Source organism: Capricornis sumatraensis, chromosome 8 (genome assembly GCF_032405125.1).
Source record: "Capricornis sumatraensis isolate serow.1 chromosome 8, serow.2, whole genome shotgun sequence".
NCBI lineage: Eukaryota > Metazoa > Chordata > Mammalia > Artiodactyla > Bovidae > Capricornis > Capricornis sumatraensis.
This window is the reverse complement of record NC_091076.1, coordinates 60432368-60453523: the sequence shown is the minus strand read 5'-3', so window position 1 is coordinate 60453523 and position 21156 is coordinate 60432368. Positions and strand designations below refer to the sequence as shown.

Below are 21156 nucleotides of genomic sequence, written 5' to 3'. Positions count from 1 at the left end.
ATAAGAAACTGAAAAAAAGGATTACATTTTGAATATAGAAAATAATTCATGTTTTTGTCATCTTTTCTTTGGGGAGATGAGTTTACTACCATTTTATAACTTTTAGGTTCTCTTATTCACCAAAAGGAATAATTCGTTGCTGTTTCATAATTTAACCAGAAAGACTGCACAATTACTCAAATATCAATTTTAGTAGCCTCCAAAACAGCTGTTATTTATGACCTTAGTCATCTTATTGGAATCCTAGTAATATTGACTCTTTCTGATGATATGTATGAGAGTTTCCTTTCTTCAGTGCAGTTTAGCACAACCTCTGGGTCTTTATTTTGGCCATTCCTGTTTATAGCAGAACTTAAAGACTTGAATGTTAGTATAGCAACAAATTCTTGTTGTGATGTTTAATTATCATTAATTCAGCAACGTTTCCTGAGTCTATGCCTGGCACTGAGCCAATATATGTATATTAATATATATAAATATATATATTAATATTTATTTTAAAATTTTTATTGTAATAAAATTAATATTTACTTTTGGTCTTAGTTGTGGCATGTGGGATCTTCATTGGGCTTGGCAGGCTTTTTATCTCGTTTTGGCGCGCAAGCTCCAGAGTGCAGGGCCCTGTAGTTTGCAGCATGCAGGCTTTCTTGTTGACGCACCTGGGCTCAGTCGTTGTGGTGCTTAGTAGCCCTGCAGCCTGTAGGATCCCTTGCACTGGAAGGTGAATTTAGTTGAAGCTGAGAAAAGAAGAGAAGCTAAAGGCAAAGGAGAAAAGGAAAAATATACCCATTTGAATGCAGAATTCCAAAGAATAGCACGGAGAGATAAGAAAGCCTTACTTAGCGATCAATGCAAAGAAATAGAGGCAAAACAGTAGACTGGGAAAGACCAGAGATCTCGTCAAGAAAATTAGAGATACTAAGGGAACATTTCATGCAAAGATGGGCTCAATAAAGGACAGAAATGGTATGAACCTAATGGAAGCAGAAGATATTAAGAAGAGGTGGCAAGAATACACCGAAGAACTGTACAAAAAAGATCTTCATGACACACATAACCACGATGGTGTGATCACCCACCTAGAGCCAGACATCCTGGAGTGTGAAGTCAAGTGGGCCTTAGGAAGCATCACTACGAACAAAGCTAGTGGAGGCAATGGAATTCCAGCTGAGCTGTTTCAAATCCCAGAATATGATAGCTGTGAAAGTGCTGCACTCAATATGCCAGCAAATTTGGAAAACTCAGCAGTGGCCACAGGACTGGAAAAGGTCAGTTTTCATTCCAGTCGCAAAGAAAGACAATGCCAAAGAATGCTCAAACTACCACACAATTGCACTCATCTCACATGCTAGTAAAGTAATGCTCAAAATTCTCCAAGCCAAGCTTGAACAGTACATGAACCATGAACTTCCAGATGTTGAAGCTGGATTTAGAAAAAGCAGAGGAACCAGAGATCAAATTGCGAACATCTGTTGGATCATAGGAAAAGTGAGAGAGTTCCAGAGAAACATCTACTTCTGCTTTATTGACTATGCCAAAGCCTATGACTGTGTGGATCACAATAAACTGTGCAAAATTCTTAACCAGATAGGAATACCAGACCACCTGACCTGCCTCCTGAGAAATCTGTATGCAAGTCAAAAGCAACAGTTAGAACTGGACATGGAACAACAGACTGGTTCCAAATCAGGAAAGGAGTACATCAAGGTGGTATATTGTCACCTTGCTTACTTAACTTATATGCAGAGTATATCATGTGAAATGCCAGGCTGGATGAAGCACAAGCTGGAATCAAGATTGCCGGGAGAGGTATCAATAACCTCAGATAGGCAGACGACACCACCCTTATGGCAGAAAACACAGAAGAACTAAAGAGCTTCTTGATGAAAGTGAAAGAGGAGAGCGAAAAAGTTGGCTTAAAACTCAACATTTCAGAAAACTAAGATTATGAAATCTGGTTCCCATCACTTCATGACAGACAGATGGAAAACAATGGAAGCAGTAAGAGACTTTATATTTTTTTGCTCCAGAATCACTACAGATGGTTAACTGCAGCCAAGCAATTAAAAGACACTTGCTGTTTGGAGGAAAAGCTATAACCAACCTAGTCAATATATTAAAAGGCAGAGATATTACTTTGCTGACACACTCTGTCTAGTCAAAGCTCTGTTTTTTCCAGTAGTCATGTATGGATGTGAGATTTGGACTATAAAGAAAGCTGAGAGCTGCAGAATTGATGCTTTTGAACTGTGGTGTTGGAGAAGACTCTTGAGAGTCCCTTGGACTGCAAGGAGATCCAACCAGTCCATCCTAAAGGAGATCAGTCCTGAATATTCATTGGAAGGACTGATGCTGAAGCTGAAACTCCAATGGTTTGGCCACCTGATTCAAAGAACTGAGTCATTGGAAATGACCCTGATTCTGGGAAAGATTGAGGGCAGGAGCAGAATGGGACGACAGAGGATGAGATGGTTGGATGGCATCATCAACTTGATGGACATGGGTTTGGGTGAACTCTGGAAGTTGGTGATGGACAGGGAGGCCTGGTGTTCTGTGGTTCATGGGGTCGCAAAGAGTCAGACATGACTGAGGGATTGAACTGAAATGAACCCATGCACTGTAAGGTGAATTCTCCACTGTTGTCCCTCCGGGGAAGTCCCTGGGCTAATATTAGTAAAGAAATTAAGAATCTGTTGCCTGATTTTAGTCCTTTGGAAACTCAAGATGAAATGGGCAGGTTGAAAACAGTTGTTATGCCGTAATAGCAGTATAAATAAATAGCTGTGGGTTCATGGAGAGAGGGCTTTTCATTATAGTTTATAACATTTATAATTTAATGAAGGCTTTTTCAAAATTTAAAACCTTAATATAAGATTTTGATGGAATTTTATATTTATTAGAAAGTTATTTAAGTCTATGCTATATATGGAAATTCTTTCATTAAAAGAGATAGTTAAGGAATTTTACCTGCTGCTTGCTTTTATTTTAATGGCACAGGTAGTAAAAGTAATGTGCAGGGTTAGTCAGTTCCACTAGTCATTTAAAGATAACACGCTTCAGATAGTCTCACCAGTGTCCAACCTATGTATGCTGTCTGGCAGTAGCCACTTAGAATAGTGGTTGAGTGAATCATTTCTACCCTTTGATGCATGAGTATCCTTAACTAAAAAAAGTTATTTGCTGCAGATAGCTGTTAGGTGGTCAGTAGATTCCTACACTAGCTCTAAAGTCCTAGGAAAAACAGGATGGTCGTTCACATAAGGGTGGCAAGACTAGAAGAGGAATTTTGTGTGTGTGCTCAGTCGCTGATTCATGTCCAGCCCTTTGTGACTCCATGGACTGTAGCCCACCAGGCTCCTCTGTCCATGGAATTTTCCAAGCAAGAATACTGGAGAAAGTCGCCATTTCCTACTCCAGGGGATCTTCATGTCTCCTGCATAGGCAGGCAAATTCTTTACCACTGAGCCACACGGGAAGCCCACAGGGGGATTTGCAAGCTTCCAAACTAGCTTTGCATCCTTTGGCTCTTCCTTTCTTCAGAATCATCTTTATGCATTACTGTAATTTTTTCACTATAAATGGAGTCATGTTTATCTAATAAGGTAGGTGTGGGGTTTTTTAATTTTTTTGCTTTAAAAAGTGTTAGTTTTTTTACAGTACAGATAACTCCGAAGAGATCAAGATCCTGTCTTATATCCAATTTTATGTTTTAATACATAGAGATAGCTGTTTTTTCCTCTAACCCTAACTTTTCTTTTTTACTAATGAGTAGGAAATATGGGAACATGAGATGGAAGAGGGAATGAAAAAGGGCAGTGCCTAAAATAAACTTTGCTTGTTTTGCTCGGGTCTGACCTAGACAAGAAGGGAGAATGAAGCATTAGTTATCTCTTTCCTGCATAGTAGGATCCTCTTTCCAGCTTATGATCAGCAGTGTATTTGAGGCAGATTCTTATAGTAAATGTATTTTAAGTAGGTTAGTTTAGAAGCTTAACCGTGATGTGTAATGTTACTTCTTTAGAAAAATACAGTTTGAATTTAGCAGCTGACTTAGATATAAATTCAGAACCATATGTCATTATAATCAGTGGACTACATGTGTAAACGGCAAGTGCGAGGAGCTCCGAGTTCTGCATTTTGGCCTCATTTGTGTACTCAGTGCTCAGTCACGTCCAACTCTTTACAACCTCATGGACTGTAGCCCGCCAGGCTCCTCTGTCCATGGTACTTCCCAGGCAAGAATACTGGAGTGGGCTGCCATCTCCTTCTCCAGGAGATCTTCCTGGCCCAGGGATTGAGCCCACATTTCCTGCATCTTCTGCATTGGCAGGAGAGGTTTTCTTAACCACTGCACTACCTGGGAAGATCTTGGCCTCTTAATCAAGTAAATTTAAAATTGTAGAATTTAATAGTTACAGTTTTAAGGCTTAGTTGGGAATATTTTACTGTTTGGATTAGTTTTCATGTGCAGCTATTCTTTTAAGGTTTCAGGTTCGTTCACCAACTTTCTTTCAAAAATGCCGAGACCAGCATTGGTATATCAGTCAGTTGGAAGCTGCACAAACTAGCTACATCCAACAGATAAATAACCTTAAAGAGGTAAGCAAAAAACATATTTTAGGTTTTGTGTTTCATATTGTCTTTTAGGCCTGTTAAATTTGCAATTAGAGTTTGGATATTATTGGTGTTCGTAACTTTGTAGATAAATCCACTTGTTCTGTATTCTCATTACCTTTGAGTCTCATTCTGGACTGTCCAGTTCAGTAGCCACCAGCACATGTGGTTGTCTAGGCTTAAAAATCTGGTTCCTTTGTTCTACTAGCTAGCTTGTACTGGGAATCGCAATACAGAACATTTCCATCACTGCCTAAGGTCATATTGCACAGTGCTGCTCTAGTTGGAGGCAGACTCTTGAGTTTCTCTCAGTGACTTGGGTATTTCTCTTCCCTGACAATTAAATTTTGCCCATCTTGAATTCTCATTGTTGTTGAACTGAGTGCTGGGGAGGATCAGTTAATGAACTTTTATTTTAAACTAAATTATGTGAGGAATGTTTCTTTCTGCCAATGGATATTAGGATGGGATGAGAAATTTGAAGTGTTGGAAGTGGCTTAATATACCAGGGAGGAAAACATGACTATTTAAAAAATTTTTCATGTCAAGTATACTATCTAAAACTGCCTATATTTACGATGCAGTTTGCTAATTGTATGTGTAGCATGGGCTATAGATGAGAAGAAAGATGAGAATAAATTGGGCAGTTTTTCTTCATATAGATTTTTCCATTGGTAGAAGTCAAGTAGATATGTGATAGATGGTTCAAGAACTATATTTATGAATATCTGGGTATGTGGGGCGGTTTTTTTTTTTTGGTCTTGATTTTGCTTGAAACAATTTTACTAGTGACAGACTGCTTATGACACATCTTTGTGTTGTTCTTTTTTTTAAAAGAGACTTACTATTGAGTTGTCTCGAACTCAGAAATCAAGAGATTTGTCACCACCAGATAATCATCTTAGCCCCCAAAATGATGACACTCCTGAGACACGAGCTAAGAAGTCTGGATCATGTGCTGACATGCTTCTCCAGGATGGTCCTACGACAGCTTCTGTACGGGAGGTCAAGGAGGATGAAGAAGATGAGGAGAAGATTCAGAATGAAGATTATCATGTAATAACTAGACCTGCTTTAGATTCATTTCATATCTGAAGAGAGAAATAATATCATGGTTTTCAGCATATGATGTAGAGGGATCAGTGTGCCAAAAATCTTGTCCATTTATGTTTTCGTTACTAATATATGCCCTGTTGTGACTATTAACATGTCAGAAGTTGAATCAAAAGTGTTTCAAGTTTCTAAAAATTAATTATAGGAAACTGTACAGTCTACACAAGAAACTGTGGTATACATTCTAGAAGCTGTGTAAGGTGTAGATTTTAAAAATGTGTCTTATTTCCATTCACTGCATCTAGTTGAAATACCTTGTCATTGCATATGTAGATAGGATGATTTAGGATTTGGGAAGAAGCCGGGTTTTGTCCCAGCTAAACTACAGCTAGAATGAGATTTCAAGAAGTGGTTGTTACAATTTAAGGTAAGAGAGAAATGAAGAGATAAGCCTTTTTTATTATATTTGTTTAAGATGGGCACTGGGTGTAGCAGTGCATGCCTGGTACCTTTTGAAGGAGGTCGCCACTATCTTTATTACCTCCACCATAGTTTGGCCCCAGGTAAATAACAGGGGTCACTGCAGATAGTGACTGCATCCACGAAATTAAAAGACGCTTACTCCTTGGAAGAAAAGTTATGACCAACCTAGATAGCATATTGAAAAGCAGAGACATTACTTTGCCAGCAAAGGTCCGTCTAGTCAAGGCTATGGTTTTTCCAGTGGTCATGTATGAATGTGAGAGTTGGACTATGAAGAAGGCTGAGCGCCGAAGAATTGATGCTTTTGAACTGTGGTGTTGGAGAAGACTCTTGAGAGTCCTTTGGACTGCAAGGAGATCCAACCAGTCCATTCTGAAGGAGATCAACCCTGGAATTTCTTTGGAAGGAATGATGCTAAAGCTGAAACTGCAGTACTTTGGCCACCTCATACGAAGAGTTGACTCATTGGAAAAGACTCTGATGCTGGGAGGGATTGGGGGCAGGAGGAGAAGGAGACAACAGAGGATGAGATGGCTGGATGGCATCACGGACTTGATGGACGTGAGTCTGAGTGAACTCCGCGAGTTGGTGATGGACAGGGAGGCCTGGGGTGCTGCGATTCATGGGTTCACAAAGAGTCGGACACAACTGAGCAACTGAACTGAACTGACTGAACTGAAATAACAGGGAGAGAACCTAGCTCCACCCGTCAACAGAAAATTGGGTTGAAGATTTACTGAGCATGGCCCCGCCCATCAGAACAAGACCCAGTTTTCCCCTCAGTCAGTCTCTCCTATCAGGACGTTTCCATAAGCGTGTTATCTTTCTCCATCAGAGGGCAGACAGACTGAAATACAGCAAACTAACCAATTTGATCACATGGACCACAGCCTTGTCTAACTCATGAAACTTTGAGCCATGCCACGTAGGGACACCCAAGATGGACAGGTCATGGTGGAGAGATCTGACAAAATGTGGTCCACTGGAGAAGGGAATGGCAAACCACTTCACTATTCTTGCCTTGAGAACCCCAGGAACAGTAGGAAAAGGCAAAAAGATAGGACACTGAAAGATGAACTCCCAGGTCGGTAGGTGCCCAGTATGCTACTGGAGATCCATGGAGAAATAACTCCAGAAAGAATGAAGAGACGGAGCCAAAGCAAAAACAACACCCAGCTGTGGATGTGACTGGTGATGGAAGTAAAGGCCGACGCTGTAAAGGACAATATTGCATAGAAACCTGGAATATTAGTTCCATGAATCAAGGCAAATTGAAAGTGGTCAAACAGGAGATGGCAAGAATGAACATCGACATTTTAGAACTCGGCAAACTAAAATGGAACGGAATGGGTGAATTTAACTCAGATAACCATTACATCTACTGCTGTGGGCAAGAATCCCTTAGAAGGAATGAAGTAACTCTCATAATCAACGAAAGAGTCTGAAATGCAGTACTTGGAAGCAGTCTTAAGATGACAGAATGATTTCTGTTTGTTTCCAAGGCAAACCATTCAGTATCATAGTAATCCAAGTCTGTGCCCTGACCAGTAATGCTTAAGAAGCTGAAATTGAACAGTTCTATGAAGACTTACAAGACCTTCCAAGTGAAGTGAAGTGAAGTCGCTCAGTCGTGTCCGACTCTTTGCGACTCCATGGACTGTAGCCCACCAGGCTTCTCTGTCCATGGGATTCTCCAGGCAAGAATACTGGAGTGGGTTGCCATTTCCTTCTCCAGGGGATCTTCCTGACCCAGGGATCGAACCCAGGCCTCTTGCATTGCAGGCAGACACTAACCTCTGACAAGACCTTCTAAAACTAACACCAAAAAAAGATGTCCTTTTCATTGTAGGGGATAGGAATGCAAAAGTAGGAAGAGATACCTGGAGTAACAGGCAGATTTGGCCTTGGACTACAGAATGAAGCAGGGCAAAGGCTAATAAAGAGTTTTGCCAAAAGAACGCACTCACTGGTCATGGCAAACACCCTCTTCCAACAACACAAGAGAAGACTCTACAAATGAGCATCACCAAATGGTCAATACTGAAATCAGATTGATTGTATTCTTTGCAGCCAAAGATGGAGAAGCTCTATACAGTCAGCAAAAACAAGACCGGGAGTTGACTGTGGCTCAGATCATGAACTCCTTATTGCCAAATTCAGACTTAAATTGAAAAAAGTAGGGAAAACCACTATACCATTCAGGTATGACCTAAATGAAATCCCTTAAGTGGAAGTGACAAATAGATTTTCAAGGGGTTAGATCTGATAGTGTGCCTGCAGAACTATGGACAGAGGTTCGTGACATGGTATAAGAGGCAGGGATCAAGACCATCTCCAAGAAAAAGAAATGCAAAAAGGCAAAATGGTTGTCTGAGGATGCCTTACAAATAGCTGAGAAAAGAAGAGAAGCGAAAGGCAAAGGAGAAAAGGAAAGATATACCCATTTGAATGCAGAGTTCTAAAGAATAGCAAGGAGAGATAAGAAAGCCTTCTCAGTGATCAGTGCAAAGAAATAGAGGAAAACAATAGGATGGGAAAGACTAGAGATAAGTGAACTTTTCATGTAAAGATAGGCAACTAAAAGATAGAAATGGAATGGACCTAACAAAAGCAGAAGATATTAAGAAGAGATGGCAAGAATACACAGAACTATACAAAAAAAATCTTCAAAACCTAGATAATCACAATTGTATGATCACCTAGAGCCAGACATCTTGGAGTGCGAAGTTAAGTGGACCTTAGGAAGCATCACTATGAGCAAAGCTAGTGGAGGTGATGGAATTCAAGTTGAGCTATTTCACATCCTAAAGGATGCTGTTGTGAAAGTGCTGCACTCAGTATGCTAGCAAATTTGGAAAACTCAGCAGGACTGGAAAACGTTAATTTCATTCCACTCCCAAAGAAAGGCAATGCCAAATAATGCTCAAACTAATGCACAATTGCACTCATCTCACATACTAGTAAAGTAGTGCTCAAAATTCTCCAAGCCAGGCTTCAACAGTACATGAACTATGAACTTCCAGATGTTCAAGCTGGATTTAGAAAAGGCAGAGGAACCAGAGCTCAAATTGCCAACATCCGTTGGATCATGGAAAAAGCAAGAGAGTTCCAGAAAAACATCTACTTCTGCTTTATTGACTATGTCAAAGCCTTTTACTGTAGATCAGAAAAAACTGTGAAAAATTCCTCAGGAGATGGGAATACCAGCGCACCTACCCTGCCTCTTGAGAAATCAGTATGCAGGTCAAGAAGCAACAGTTAGAAGTGGACATGGAACAACAGACTGGTTCCACATCGGGAAAGGAGTATGTCAAGGCTGTATATTGTCATCCTACTTATTTAACTTATATGCACAGTACATCATGAGAAATGCTGGGCTGGAGAAAGCACAAGCTGGAATCAAGATTGCCGGGAGAAATATCAATAACCTCAGATCTGCAGATGACACCACCCTTATTGCAGAACATGAAGAGGAGCTAAAAAGCTCTGGGAGTTGGCGATGAACAGGGAGGCCTGGCGTGCTGAAGTCCATGGGGTCACAGAGTTGGACACGACTGAGCGACTGAACTGAAGTAAAAAAGGGAAGCTTCAGGTGTATGTCATAATTGATGGAGTCAATGGGGAGAAAGATTGAAAATTAAGGTACATATATTGACATAACAGACTCTTAGGAGTATTAGATATTGGAATGGAGAACTCAGGAATAGCAGTTAACCTTTGATAGAATGAATTAAAGGAAAGATGGAGTTTGTAGGTCAGGCAGCTGACAGTTGGAGGCACGCTAACTAGCCATAGCCAGTTGGAGAAGGAAATGGCAACCCACTCCAGTGTTCTTGCCTGGAGAATACCAGGGACAGAGGATCCTGGTGGGCTGCCGTCTGTGGGGTCACACAGAGTTGGACAAAACGGAAGCGACGCAGCAGCAGCAGCAGCAGCAGCAGCAGCAGTAGCAGCCATAGCCAGTATGTTTTTCTGTATAGAAAGGTGACAGGGTTTTATAATCTCATTGAGGATAACAGAGGTTACGTAGACCTTGAGGAGTGATGAATTTAAATGTTACTCTGTGAGGAAGTTGGTGTGGACTGTATGAACCATTTCCAGTCAGACTGAAAGCCCAGGTGCAATTGGCAGAAATGACTTACTGGTGGTCCCGGGTAATGTGGTTGTGTGATTTATCTCTACAGGGCTCAGCAGTGTAGGCCCTGCAGCAGCGAATTCTGATGAGTACCTTATTGGTGCTTAGTCCAGGCTGAGTGGAAACACGTGAGATGGAAATCTTGTTCCTTTGCCTTAATCTAGCATGAGCTTTCCGATGGAGACCTGGACCTGGATCTCGTTGGGGAAGATGAAGCGAATCAGCTCGATGGCAGCAGCTCCTCTGCCAGTTCCACAGCCACAAGCAACACCGAAGAGAATGACATTGACGAAGAGACAATGTGAGTGTCGTACACTAACCGCAGCTCCAAATCATCTGAGTGACAATTACTAGAAGCACGGTAGCTAAGTTAGGCCTAAAACTGGGTGGTGGCTCAGACGGTAAAACGTCTGCCTGCAGTGCCGCAGACCCGGTTCCATCCCTGGGTCGAGAAGATCCCTTGGAGAAGGCAATGGCACCCCACTCCAGAATTGCCTGGAAAATCACGTGGACGGAGGAGCCTGGCAGGCTATAGTCCATGGGTCGCAAAGAATTGGACATGATTGAGCGACTTCAGTTTCTTTATTTCTTTCACTTTCTTTTTCTTTCTAAAATGGGATATTAAGCATTTTTTCCCCTTGATTTACCCTATCTTATATAAATGAAGGAAGAAAGAGTGAGTTCCCTCCCTCTCATCTCTGGGATCCAAATAGAGTTTTAGTTGTAGCTTTAACTTTTAATTTTGTTATTTCATATTTAAAAAATGTTGCAAAAATAGTAACAGATTAATTCCCCAAATGTTAATGTTTTGCTTTGTTATGTTTCTCTCTTTTCTCTCTCCACATAAAATTTTTTGAGAGACATTTGAGATAAAGTAAATATAGTTCTTATTGTATTAACTCCTCAAAATAGACCTTTTGCACTTAAAGTTCCCTCTTTAGAATACTTGGCAAGTTGTCTTAAAGGGTTAGTTAAAATGTGACCCCTTTAACTTACCAAATCAGAAATCATTATTACTAACATTTTTAAACATATAAAATAAAACTTATTCATTTGAACTAGAAGTGGAATCACCTTGATAAGTAGCTTACATATATGGTTCTACCTGAATTAATTCCTTTGACTGTTAGATCTCTTGACTTTTTTCAGGGTAGTTTTGAGGGCATTGTATTTTCCATTAAGCTTAATTCATTATATTGACTTTTTAAAAATAAATATTTATTTTAATGCTTCTTGCACTTCTATTTTTTTCTAAGTGCTCAGCCCAAATTCTTTTTTTTTAATATAAATTTTTTATTTTAATTGGAGCCTACTTACTTTAGAATATTGTATTGGTTTTGCCATACATCAACATGAATCCACCATGGTTATACACGTGTTCCCCCATCCTGAACCCACCTCCCTCCCCATACCATCCCTCTGGGTCGTCCCAGTGCACCAGCCCCAAGCACCCAGTATCATGCATCAAACCTGGACTGGCGATTCGTTTCATATATGATATTATACATGTTTCAATGTCATTCTCCCAAATCATCCCACCCTTTCCCTCTCCCACAGTGTCCAAAACACTGTTCTATACATCTGTGTCTCTTTTGCTGTCTCGCATACAGGGTTATCATTACCATCTTTCTAAATTCCATATATATGCGTTAGTATACTGTATTGGTGTTTTTCTTTCTGGCTTACATCACTCTGTATAATAGGCTCCAGTTTCATCCATCTCATTAGAGCTGATTCAAATGTATTCTTTTTAATGGCTGAGTAATACTCCATTGTGTATATATACCACTGCTTTCTTATCCATTCGTCTGCTGATGGACATGTAGGTTGCTTCCATGTCCTGGCTATTATAAACAGTGCTGCGATGAACATTGGGGTACACGTGTCTCTTTCATTTCTGGTTTCCTCAGTGTGTATGCCCAGCAGTGGCATTGCTGGGTCATAAGGCAATTCTATTTCCAGTTTTTTAAGGATCTCCACACCGTTCTCCATAGTGGCTGTACTAGTTTGCATTCCCACCAGCAGTGTAAGAGGGTTCCCTTTTCTCCACACCCTCTCCAGCATTTATTGCTTGTAGACTTTTGGATTGCAACCATTCTGACTGGCATGAAATGGTACCTCATTGTAAGAAATATTTATTCATCTCTGCTGGCTCTCTTAGTTATGGCACTCAGTATCTTAGATCTTTGTTGTAGCATGCAGGATCCTTTGTTGTGGCAGGATCTTTAGTTCAGGCATGCAGACTCTTCTTTGCAGCATGTGGGATCTCGTTCCCTGATCAGTAATTGAACCCAGGTCCCTGCATTGGAAGTGCAGAGTAATAATCCCCAGACCACCAGGGAAGTCCCTAGAGTGGTTTTTAAGGTTTTTTTCTGCTCGAAAGTGTTTGATTATGTTCTCTTTACTTGCATGCACCTACATTAATAGCTTGATTCAAAGTATTTTGTATAATTCATAGAAGTAGTACAGTTAAGCCAATTTGAACGTCTGTACTGTGCTCAGTCACTTTAGTTGTGTCTTTGCGACCCCATGGACTGTAGCCCTGCAGGCTCCTCTGTCCATGGGATTCTCCTGGCAGGAATACTGGAGTGGGTAGCCATGCCATCCTCCAGGGGAATCTTCCTGGACCACGGCTGGACCTGCATCTCCTGCACTGCAGGCATTTTCTTTACTGCTGAGCCACTGGCAGGCCCAGTTTGACCATCTCAGGAGCATACATTGTTAGCTTTTACAAATTAAGGTCGGTTCCTTCCTTTAATAGATGGGGAAATAGGAACATAGTTGATTTGGATAATGATTATTATAAATTACTTTCAGTTAGCTAGAGCACGTTTCTCAAACAGGCCTTCTTCTCTCCCTCCACCTCAGTCTTTTATGATAGCTGTATGCATTTTCTTCTTGCTGTTTTTTTTTTCTTTTTTTTTTTTGAGGTAATTGTAAATTCACTTGCAGTTGTGAGAAATAATATAAGATTCCACATCCCCTTTGCCCAGTTTTCCCGAGTAGTAAGCAACAGACACCACAGCCAGGATATTGATGTGACATAAGCAAGATAGAGAACGTTCCCATCACCGCAGGTGCCCCACATGTCGCTGTTCTGTCACATACCTACTTCCCCACGTAACCTCTTCCTTTGCAACCTCCCACGTGTTCCTTGTTTCTGTAATTTTGTTATTTAAAGGATGTTATGTAAATGGAACCATACAGTATGTAACATTTCGGGCACTGGCGTTTTTCCCTGTCTGATTCTCCGGGGACTCATCCACGGTATTGTGTGCACAGGTAGTTTGTTCGCTCTAATGCTGATAAGTGGTTTGTGTTGTGGATACACTACAATTTGTTCAGTTGTTCACTTGTTGAAGAACATCTGTATTTTCAGTTTGGGGCTACTATAAATAAAACTACTAGAAACATTCATGTACAGAATTTTGTGTGAATGTAAATCTCCATTTCTCTTGGATAAGTGTAACTGCTGGATTGTATGGTAATTGAAAGTTTAGTTTTTGAAGCAACTGCCAAGTACTTGTCTAGTTTTTGCATTCCTATGAGCAGTGTATGTATGGTCCGCTTTCGCAGCACTTAGTATTGCCACTAGTTTTTATTAGTCATTGTGATATCTCATTGTGGTGTTAATTTACTTCTCCATGTTAGCTAACGATGTTGAACATCTTTTCATCTTAATTTCCTATAGGCATATCCTCACTGGTAAAATTTCTTTTCGTGTCTTTTTTGTTGTTGTTGTTATTTCCTCCTTTCTTTCTTTTCGTGTCTTTTACCTGTTTTCTAATTGGAAGTTTTTTTAATGATAAAATATACATAACCACAGGAGAAGGAAATAGCAACCCACTTCAGTACTTTGCCTGAAAAATCCCAGACTGGCCTGGCAGACTACAGCCCATGGGGTTGCATAGAGTTGGACAAGACTGAGTGACTGAGCCTGCATGCTTGCATGCATATATAATAATTTCTAAGGGCAGTTCACTGGCATTAAATATTCATGTTGTTGCACAACCATTACCACCATCTATCCCCACAGCCTTTTTCTCATCTTCCCAGACTAAAGTCTGTACCCATAAAACAATAATGCCCTCTTTCTTCCTAGCAACTACTGTTGAGTTTTGAGGATTCTTTGTATATTAGATTCTGGAGAAGGGAATGGCAGCCCACTCCAGTACTCTTGCCTGGAAAATCTCAAGGGCAGAGGAGCCTGGTAGGCTATAGTCCATGGGGTCAGAAAGAGTCTACAGGACTGAGCAACTTCACTTTCACTTTCACTTGCAAATTAGGTACTAGTCCTTTGCTGAATTTGGAACATGCTTTGAAGATAACTTTCATTCTCTAGCTTATCTTTTTGTTGGTTCTTTTGCCAATCAGAAATTTTTAATATTTCAAGTCTTTTGTAGTTTTCAGAGTATATGTTTTATACATTTTTGAAATCATTCATCAGTATCTTAACTCTTTTCCATGCTATTGTAAATGTAATTGAATTTTCTTTTTTAAGTTTCTTTTGTGGGTTGTTCTTTGATCTTACTCTTTTTCATGCTGTTGTAAATGCAATTGAATTTTCTTTTAAAATTTCTTTTGTGGGTTGTTCTTTGTAAGTACATGAAAATGCAGATTTTTGTATCCTGCAACCTTGTTATGAATTCAAATCGTTTTTTAAATGGATTCTTTAGATTTTTCTATGTGTAATATTATACCTGTAAATAGATACAGTTTTACTTATTCTTTTCCAATTTTGGTGCCTTCTATCTCTTTTTCTCTCCTAAGTTTACCCGATAGAACATCATATAGATTTGGTGGGAGTGAACATTCTTTCTTATCTTGTTCCTGATCTTACAGGGAAAGTTCACTAAATGTGTTGTTAGCTGTGAGTTTTCCATAGATGCTCTTCTGGTTTATTGAGTGTTTTTATTATGAAAGGATATTGGTTTTTTCAAAGTCTCTTTCTGCATCTCTTCAGATGATCATGTAGCTTTTGTTTTTTATTCAATTAATATGGTGTATTACATTAGTTCATTTTAAGATTCTAAGCCAACTTTGCATTCCTTGGATAATTTATCTTTTTTTTTGGCTGGATTCCTATTTTTCTTTTTTTGCTGGATTCCATTTGAGAGGTTTTTTTTTAATGTTCTTAATAGTGTTATACCTTTTTCTGTGGCTCTGTTTTCATAGCCTGCTTCTTCTCACAGGCAACATTTCTCAGCCAGAGTTCTGAAGCTACAGTGAGGACAGAGGTGTGCTTATTTCTCCCACTTTAGAAGCTGAGCCAGTGGGAGTGGGCGAGTTGGGGGCTGTAGCCTCAGATCTTTTCAGTTGGTCTTCTGAGGCCTGGAACTTCAGCTTTATGAGTGACTTGCGGCAAGGGTGATCTGGGCCCCAGTTTCTTCACATGCTGCATCAAAGGTAGAGCCTTGGGTCTGGATGGAAGAAGGGAATCCCTGCTTCTTGGCCACATATACCTGATTTTAGCCTAGCCACAGGTATCTGGGAGGAGGATGAGAAATGCTGGGGTCTTGTTCCTCTTGGGAATACAGCCCTTCTCCTGGGAGCTGTGGGAAATGGGAGCTTTAAGTGCTTGAGTGCATCAGTCAGAAGTGGAATTGATATATCACTGCTCTTGGTTCAGGTACCACAGACTCATTGTCATTACCAAATTTCATTACTGTTTTTCATTAGCTATATGCTCTTAGAATCATTTCCAGAGTCTATAAACTGTTGCCTTAAAAAATAATGTTCACAGTGTTACTGGAGAGCAGATCTGCAGAGCTCCTCATTCTGTCAACCTGGGAATTGATTTTCAGACTCCTTTGGGCTTCCTGCCGGCTCAGTTGGTAAAGAATCCACCAGCAATGCAGGAGACCCTGGTTCGATTCCTGGATTGGGAAGATCCCCTGGAGAAGGGAAAGGCTACCCACTCCAGTATTTTGGCCTGGAGAATTTCATGTACTGTATAGTCCATTGGTTGCAAAGAGTAGGACACGACTGAGTGACTTTAATTTTAAATACCCAAAACTAGCACTGATTTGTGCTATTCCATATAGTACTTTGTCATTTAAAATAATTGTGTTTTGATAAACAATACCCTCTTTCTGAAATGATATCTTAAGAAACTAGTTTTTAGTCATATATAGTAATTTGAACATCCTTGTTAACCTTAAAATGTACAGTTTTAAGCCTAATTTACTACCATTAAATTACAAATTCTTTGAAGCTATAATCTCTTCTGCTTACATGGTTCTCAAATTTTCTCTTTTGAAAATTAAATGTCGTCAACCTATTTTAGTACTTTAAAAAGGTAGATTTAACATTAATAATACTGCGCATACATGTGATAATGACAAAAGTCTTTCTTCTCAGTTTTCTGTTTAGAAATATAGTGTTACTTCATAGGAGAAAGCTATAGACTATTGTTGTAAAATTCATTAAGATATGACAGATAACGTTAATTTTACTTACTATGTGGAAAAATGAATTCTGTATATTCTTAGGTCTGGAGAGAATGACGTGGAATACAACAACATGGAATTGGAAGAGGGAGAACTCATGGAAGATGCAGCTGCAGCAGGACCTCCAGGTACGCGAGCCGAGCCCCACAGCCGCCCTGTCTGCTCTTTCCTCTTCTCTGAATGTATCATATTTTAATATGTGGCAGCCACTGCATGACATTGTTCACGGTGTTAGAAGGGCTGCATTTTACGTATGGATTTTGGAATATTACTAATAGTATTTAGAATGGTAATAGCTGAAATTTGATGCATTCTTACATAGCAGGCACTATGCAGAAGCACTTAATGTGTACCTGACCTCATTTACCTATAAAATTCTTGGAGGCAGATTTTAATATTATCTTCTTTTTGTAGCTGTAGAAACTGATGTGTAAAGGAATTAAGCAACTTGTTGTTTTACACTTAAGTAAATGAAAGAGGAGTTAGAGTTTTCTGTTTATTTGAATCCAAAGCTCATGATCTTATCTACTATTACAGACTTACTTTTTATGATACATAAGTCTTGTTTATATATCTACCACAACTATAGATTAATTTGAATAGAATCACTGAATCTTTGAGTTACAGAAGACATTTTGAGAACTCAGTTTATATCGAAAAAGCTCAGAGATTTAGTTGGTATAGCTAGACTAGAACCTCACGTCGTCGTCTTGAACCTAGCTTTTTACCAAAGTACACGGCCCCTCCTGGGATAACCAGTTTTAAATAGTAAGTTTCTTTTGTTTTCTTGGACCTATTCAATTAAGCATGGGGATTTTGGCTAGAACAATTATCAACTAGTGTTTTGCTGCTTCTATTTTACCTGCGTCGCCCTTGGTATGAACACTGGCATATTCTGTAGCATGCTTGAATATCTAAAGACCTCTTTAATACTGCTTAGCATTTCAACTTCCACTTCCGCACTGTACTTCTGTCTCACTTTATTTCTAGGTGATCTCAGTCACACCTGTATGTCAGTTCTCTCTGTATGCTGATTACTGCCTGCTCCATCTCTAGCCTTTATTTTCTCATGACTTCCAGATTGATGTAGCAGTTTGGTTTTGATGTCTCAGTCTTAGATCTCCCAAACAGAAATCATTACCTTTTCATTTGCAGGCTTACCCATCAGTGATGGCCACCATCTTGATAATGAGCAGAGCTGTATATTCTTCACCTTTTCCTCTCCTTCCACTCTCCCTTTAATACTTCACCAAAATCTGTTGATTCTTCCTCCTAGATAGTGAGTGAATACATTTGTTACTTCACATTCCATTGCCATTTCTGGTGTAGGCTAGTGTCTTTCAACCTGAATGAGAGGCTATTTGGGTTCTTTGTATCCATTATTGCTCCCATCCATTCTGTTTCCTATGGCATGAGTTCCGAATGAAATGACTTTTTATTCCCTTCAGAATAATATCTGATTGTATCCCTTCGCTCCTTAAAAACCCTTTATTTCATTCCATTTACTTATAGAATGAAATCCAAACTCATTAATATGGTATACAATGGCCTTCATGTGCTGACTCCTGCTCATTTTTTCCCCAGCTTTAAAAGGTATAATTGACAAAACTTGTATATGTTTTTTTTCCCCAAGTATTAATACCTTTTTATTTTTTTATTTTTTTTTTAAATTTTAAAATCTTTAATTCTTACATGTGTTCCCAAACATGAACCCCCCTCCCACCTCCCTCCCCATAACATCTCAGTGGGTCATCCCCATGCACCAACCCCAAGCATGCTGTATCCTGCATCAGACATAGACTGGCGATTCAATTCTTACATGATAGTATACATGATAGAATGCCATTCTCCAAAATCATCCCACCCTCTCCCTCTCCCTCTGAGTCCAAAAGTCCATTATACACAGCTGTGTCTTTTTTCCTGTCTTGCATACAGAGTCGTCATTGCCATCTTTCTAAATTCCATATATATGTGTTAGTATACTGTATTGGTGTTTTTCTTTCTGGCTTACTTCACTCTGTATAATCGGCTCCAGTTTCATCCATCTCATCAGAACTGATTCAAATGAATTCTTTTTAACGGCTGAGTAATACTCCATTGTGTATATGTACCACAGCTTTCTTATCCATTCATCTGCTGATGGACATCTAGGTTGTTTCCATGTCCTGGCTATTGTAAACAGTGCTGCGATGAACATTGGGGTACATGTGTCTCTTTCAATTCTGGTTTCCTTGGTGTGTATGCCCAGCAGTGGGATTGCTGGCTCATAAGGTAGTTCTATTTGCAATTTTTTAAGGAATCTCCACACTGTTCTCCATAGTGGCTGAACTAGTTTGCATTCCCACCAACAGTGTAGGAGGGTTCCCTTTTCTCTACACCCTCTCCAGCATTTATTGCTTGCAGATTTTTGGATCGCAGCCATTCTAACTGGTGTGAAGTGGTACCTCATTATGATTTTGATTTGCATTTCTCTAATAATGAGTGATGTTGAGCATCTTTTCATGTGTTTGTTAGCCATCTGTATGTCTTCTTTGGAGAAATGTCTATTTAGTTCTTTGGCCCATTTTTTTATTGGGTCATTTATTTTTCTGGAATTGAGCTGCATAAGTTGCTTGTATATTTTTGAGATTAGTTGTTTGTCTGTTGTTTCATTTGCTATTATTTTTTCCCATTCAGAAGGCTGTCTTTTCACCTTGCTTATATTTTCCTTTGTTGTGCAGAAGCTTTTAATTTTAATTAGATCCCATTTGTTTATTTTTGCTTTTATTTCCAGAATTCTGGGAGGTGGATCATAGAGGATCCTGCTGTGATTTATGTCTGAGAGTGTTTTGCCTATGTTCTCCTCTAGGAGTTTTATAGTTTCTGGTCTTACATTTAGATCTTTAATCCATTTTGAGTTTATTTTTGTGTGTGGTGTTAGAAAGTGATCTAGTTTCATTCTTTTACAAGTGGTTGACCAGTTTTCCCAGCACCACTTGTTAAAGAGATTGTCTTTACTCCATTGTATATTCTTGCCTCCTTTGTCAAAGATAAGCTGTCCATATGTGTGTGGATTTATCTCTGGGCTTTCTATTTTGTTCCATTGATCTATATGTCTGTCTTTGTGCCAGTACCATACTGTTTTGATGACTGTGGCTTTGTAGTAGAGCCTGAAGTCAGGCAAGTTGATTCCTCCAGTTCCATTCTTCTTTCTCAAGATTGCTTTGGCAATTCGAGGTTTTTTGTATTTCCATACAAATCTTGAAATTATTTGTTCTAGTTCTGTGAAAAATATGGCTGGTAGCTTGATAGGGATTGCATTGAATTTGTAAATTGCTTTGGGTAATATACTCATTTTCACTATATTGATTCTTCCGATCCATGAACATGGTATATTTCTCCATCTATTAGTGTCCTCTTTGATTTCTTTCATCAGTGTTTTATAGTTTTCTATATATAGGTCTTTAGTTTCTTTGGGTAGATACATTCCTACGTATTTTATTCTTTCCGTTGCAATGGTGAATGGAATTGTTTCCTTAATTTCTTTTTCTACTTTCTCATTATTAGTGTATAGGAATGCAAGGGATTTCTGTGTGTTGATTTTATATCCTGCAACTTTACTATATTCATTGATGAGCTCTAGTAATTTTCTGGTGGAGTCTTTAGGGTTTTCCATGTAGAGGATCATGTCGTCTGCAAACAGTGAGAGTTTTACTTCTTCTTTTCCAATTTGGATTCCTTTTATTTCTTTTTCTGCTCTGATTGCTGTGGCCAAAACTTCCAGAACTATGTTGAATAGTAGCAGTGAAAGTGGACACCCTTGTCTTGTTCCTGACTTTAGGGGAAATGCTTTCAATTTTTCACCATTGAGGATAATGTTTGCTGTGGGTTTGTCATATATAGCTTTTATTATGTTGAGGTATGTTCCTTCTATTCCTGCTTTCTGGAGAGTTTTTATCATAAATGGATGTTGAATTTTGTCAAAGGCCTTCTCTGCATCTATTGAGATAATCATATGGTTTTTATTTTTCAATTTGTTAATGTGGTGAATTACATTGATTGATTTGCGGATATTGAAGAATCCTTGCATCCCTGGGATAAAGCCCACTTGGTCATGGTGTATGATCTTTTTAATGTGTTGTTGGATTCTGATTGCTAGAATTTTGTTGAGGATTTTTGCATCTATGTTCATCAGTGATACTGGCCTGTAGTTTTCTTTTTTTGTGACATCTTTGTCAGGTTTTGGTATTAGGGTGATGGTGGCCTCATAGAATGAGTTTGGAAGTTTACCTTCCTCTGCAATTTTCTGGAAGAGTTTGAGTAGGATAGGTGTTAGCTCTTCTCGAAATTTTTGGTAGAATTCAGCTGTGAAGCCGTCTGGACCTGGGCTTTTGTTTGCTGGAAGATTTCTGATTACAGTTTCAATTTCCGTGCTTGTGATGG

At 39.3% G+C, this 21156-nt stretch overlaps 1 protein-coding gene across 4 annotated transcripts in view; it reads left to right on the top strand.

Annotated features, from left to right (window-relative positions):
- TRIM37 (tripartite motif containing 37) overlaps nt 1–21156 on the top strand; it is a 141258-nt gene that overhangs the window by 74850 nt on the left and 45252 nt on the right. For all 4 annotated transcript variants that reach the window (XM_068976307.1, XM_068976308.1, XM_068976306.1 and 1 more), the window contains 4 exons: nt 4485–4599; nt 5452–5670; nt 10450–10586; nt 16777–16862. In XM_068976307.1, coding sequence (XP_068832408.1) covers nt 4485–4599; nt 5452–5670; nt 10450–10586; nt 16777–16862 — 557 coding nt within the window. The remainder of the gene's footprint in view (nt 1–4484; nt 4600–5451; nt 5671–10449; nt 10587–16776; nt 16863–21156) is intronic.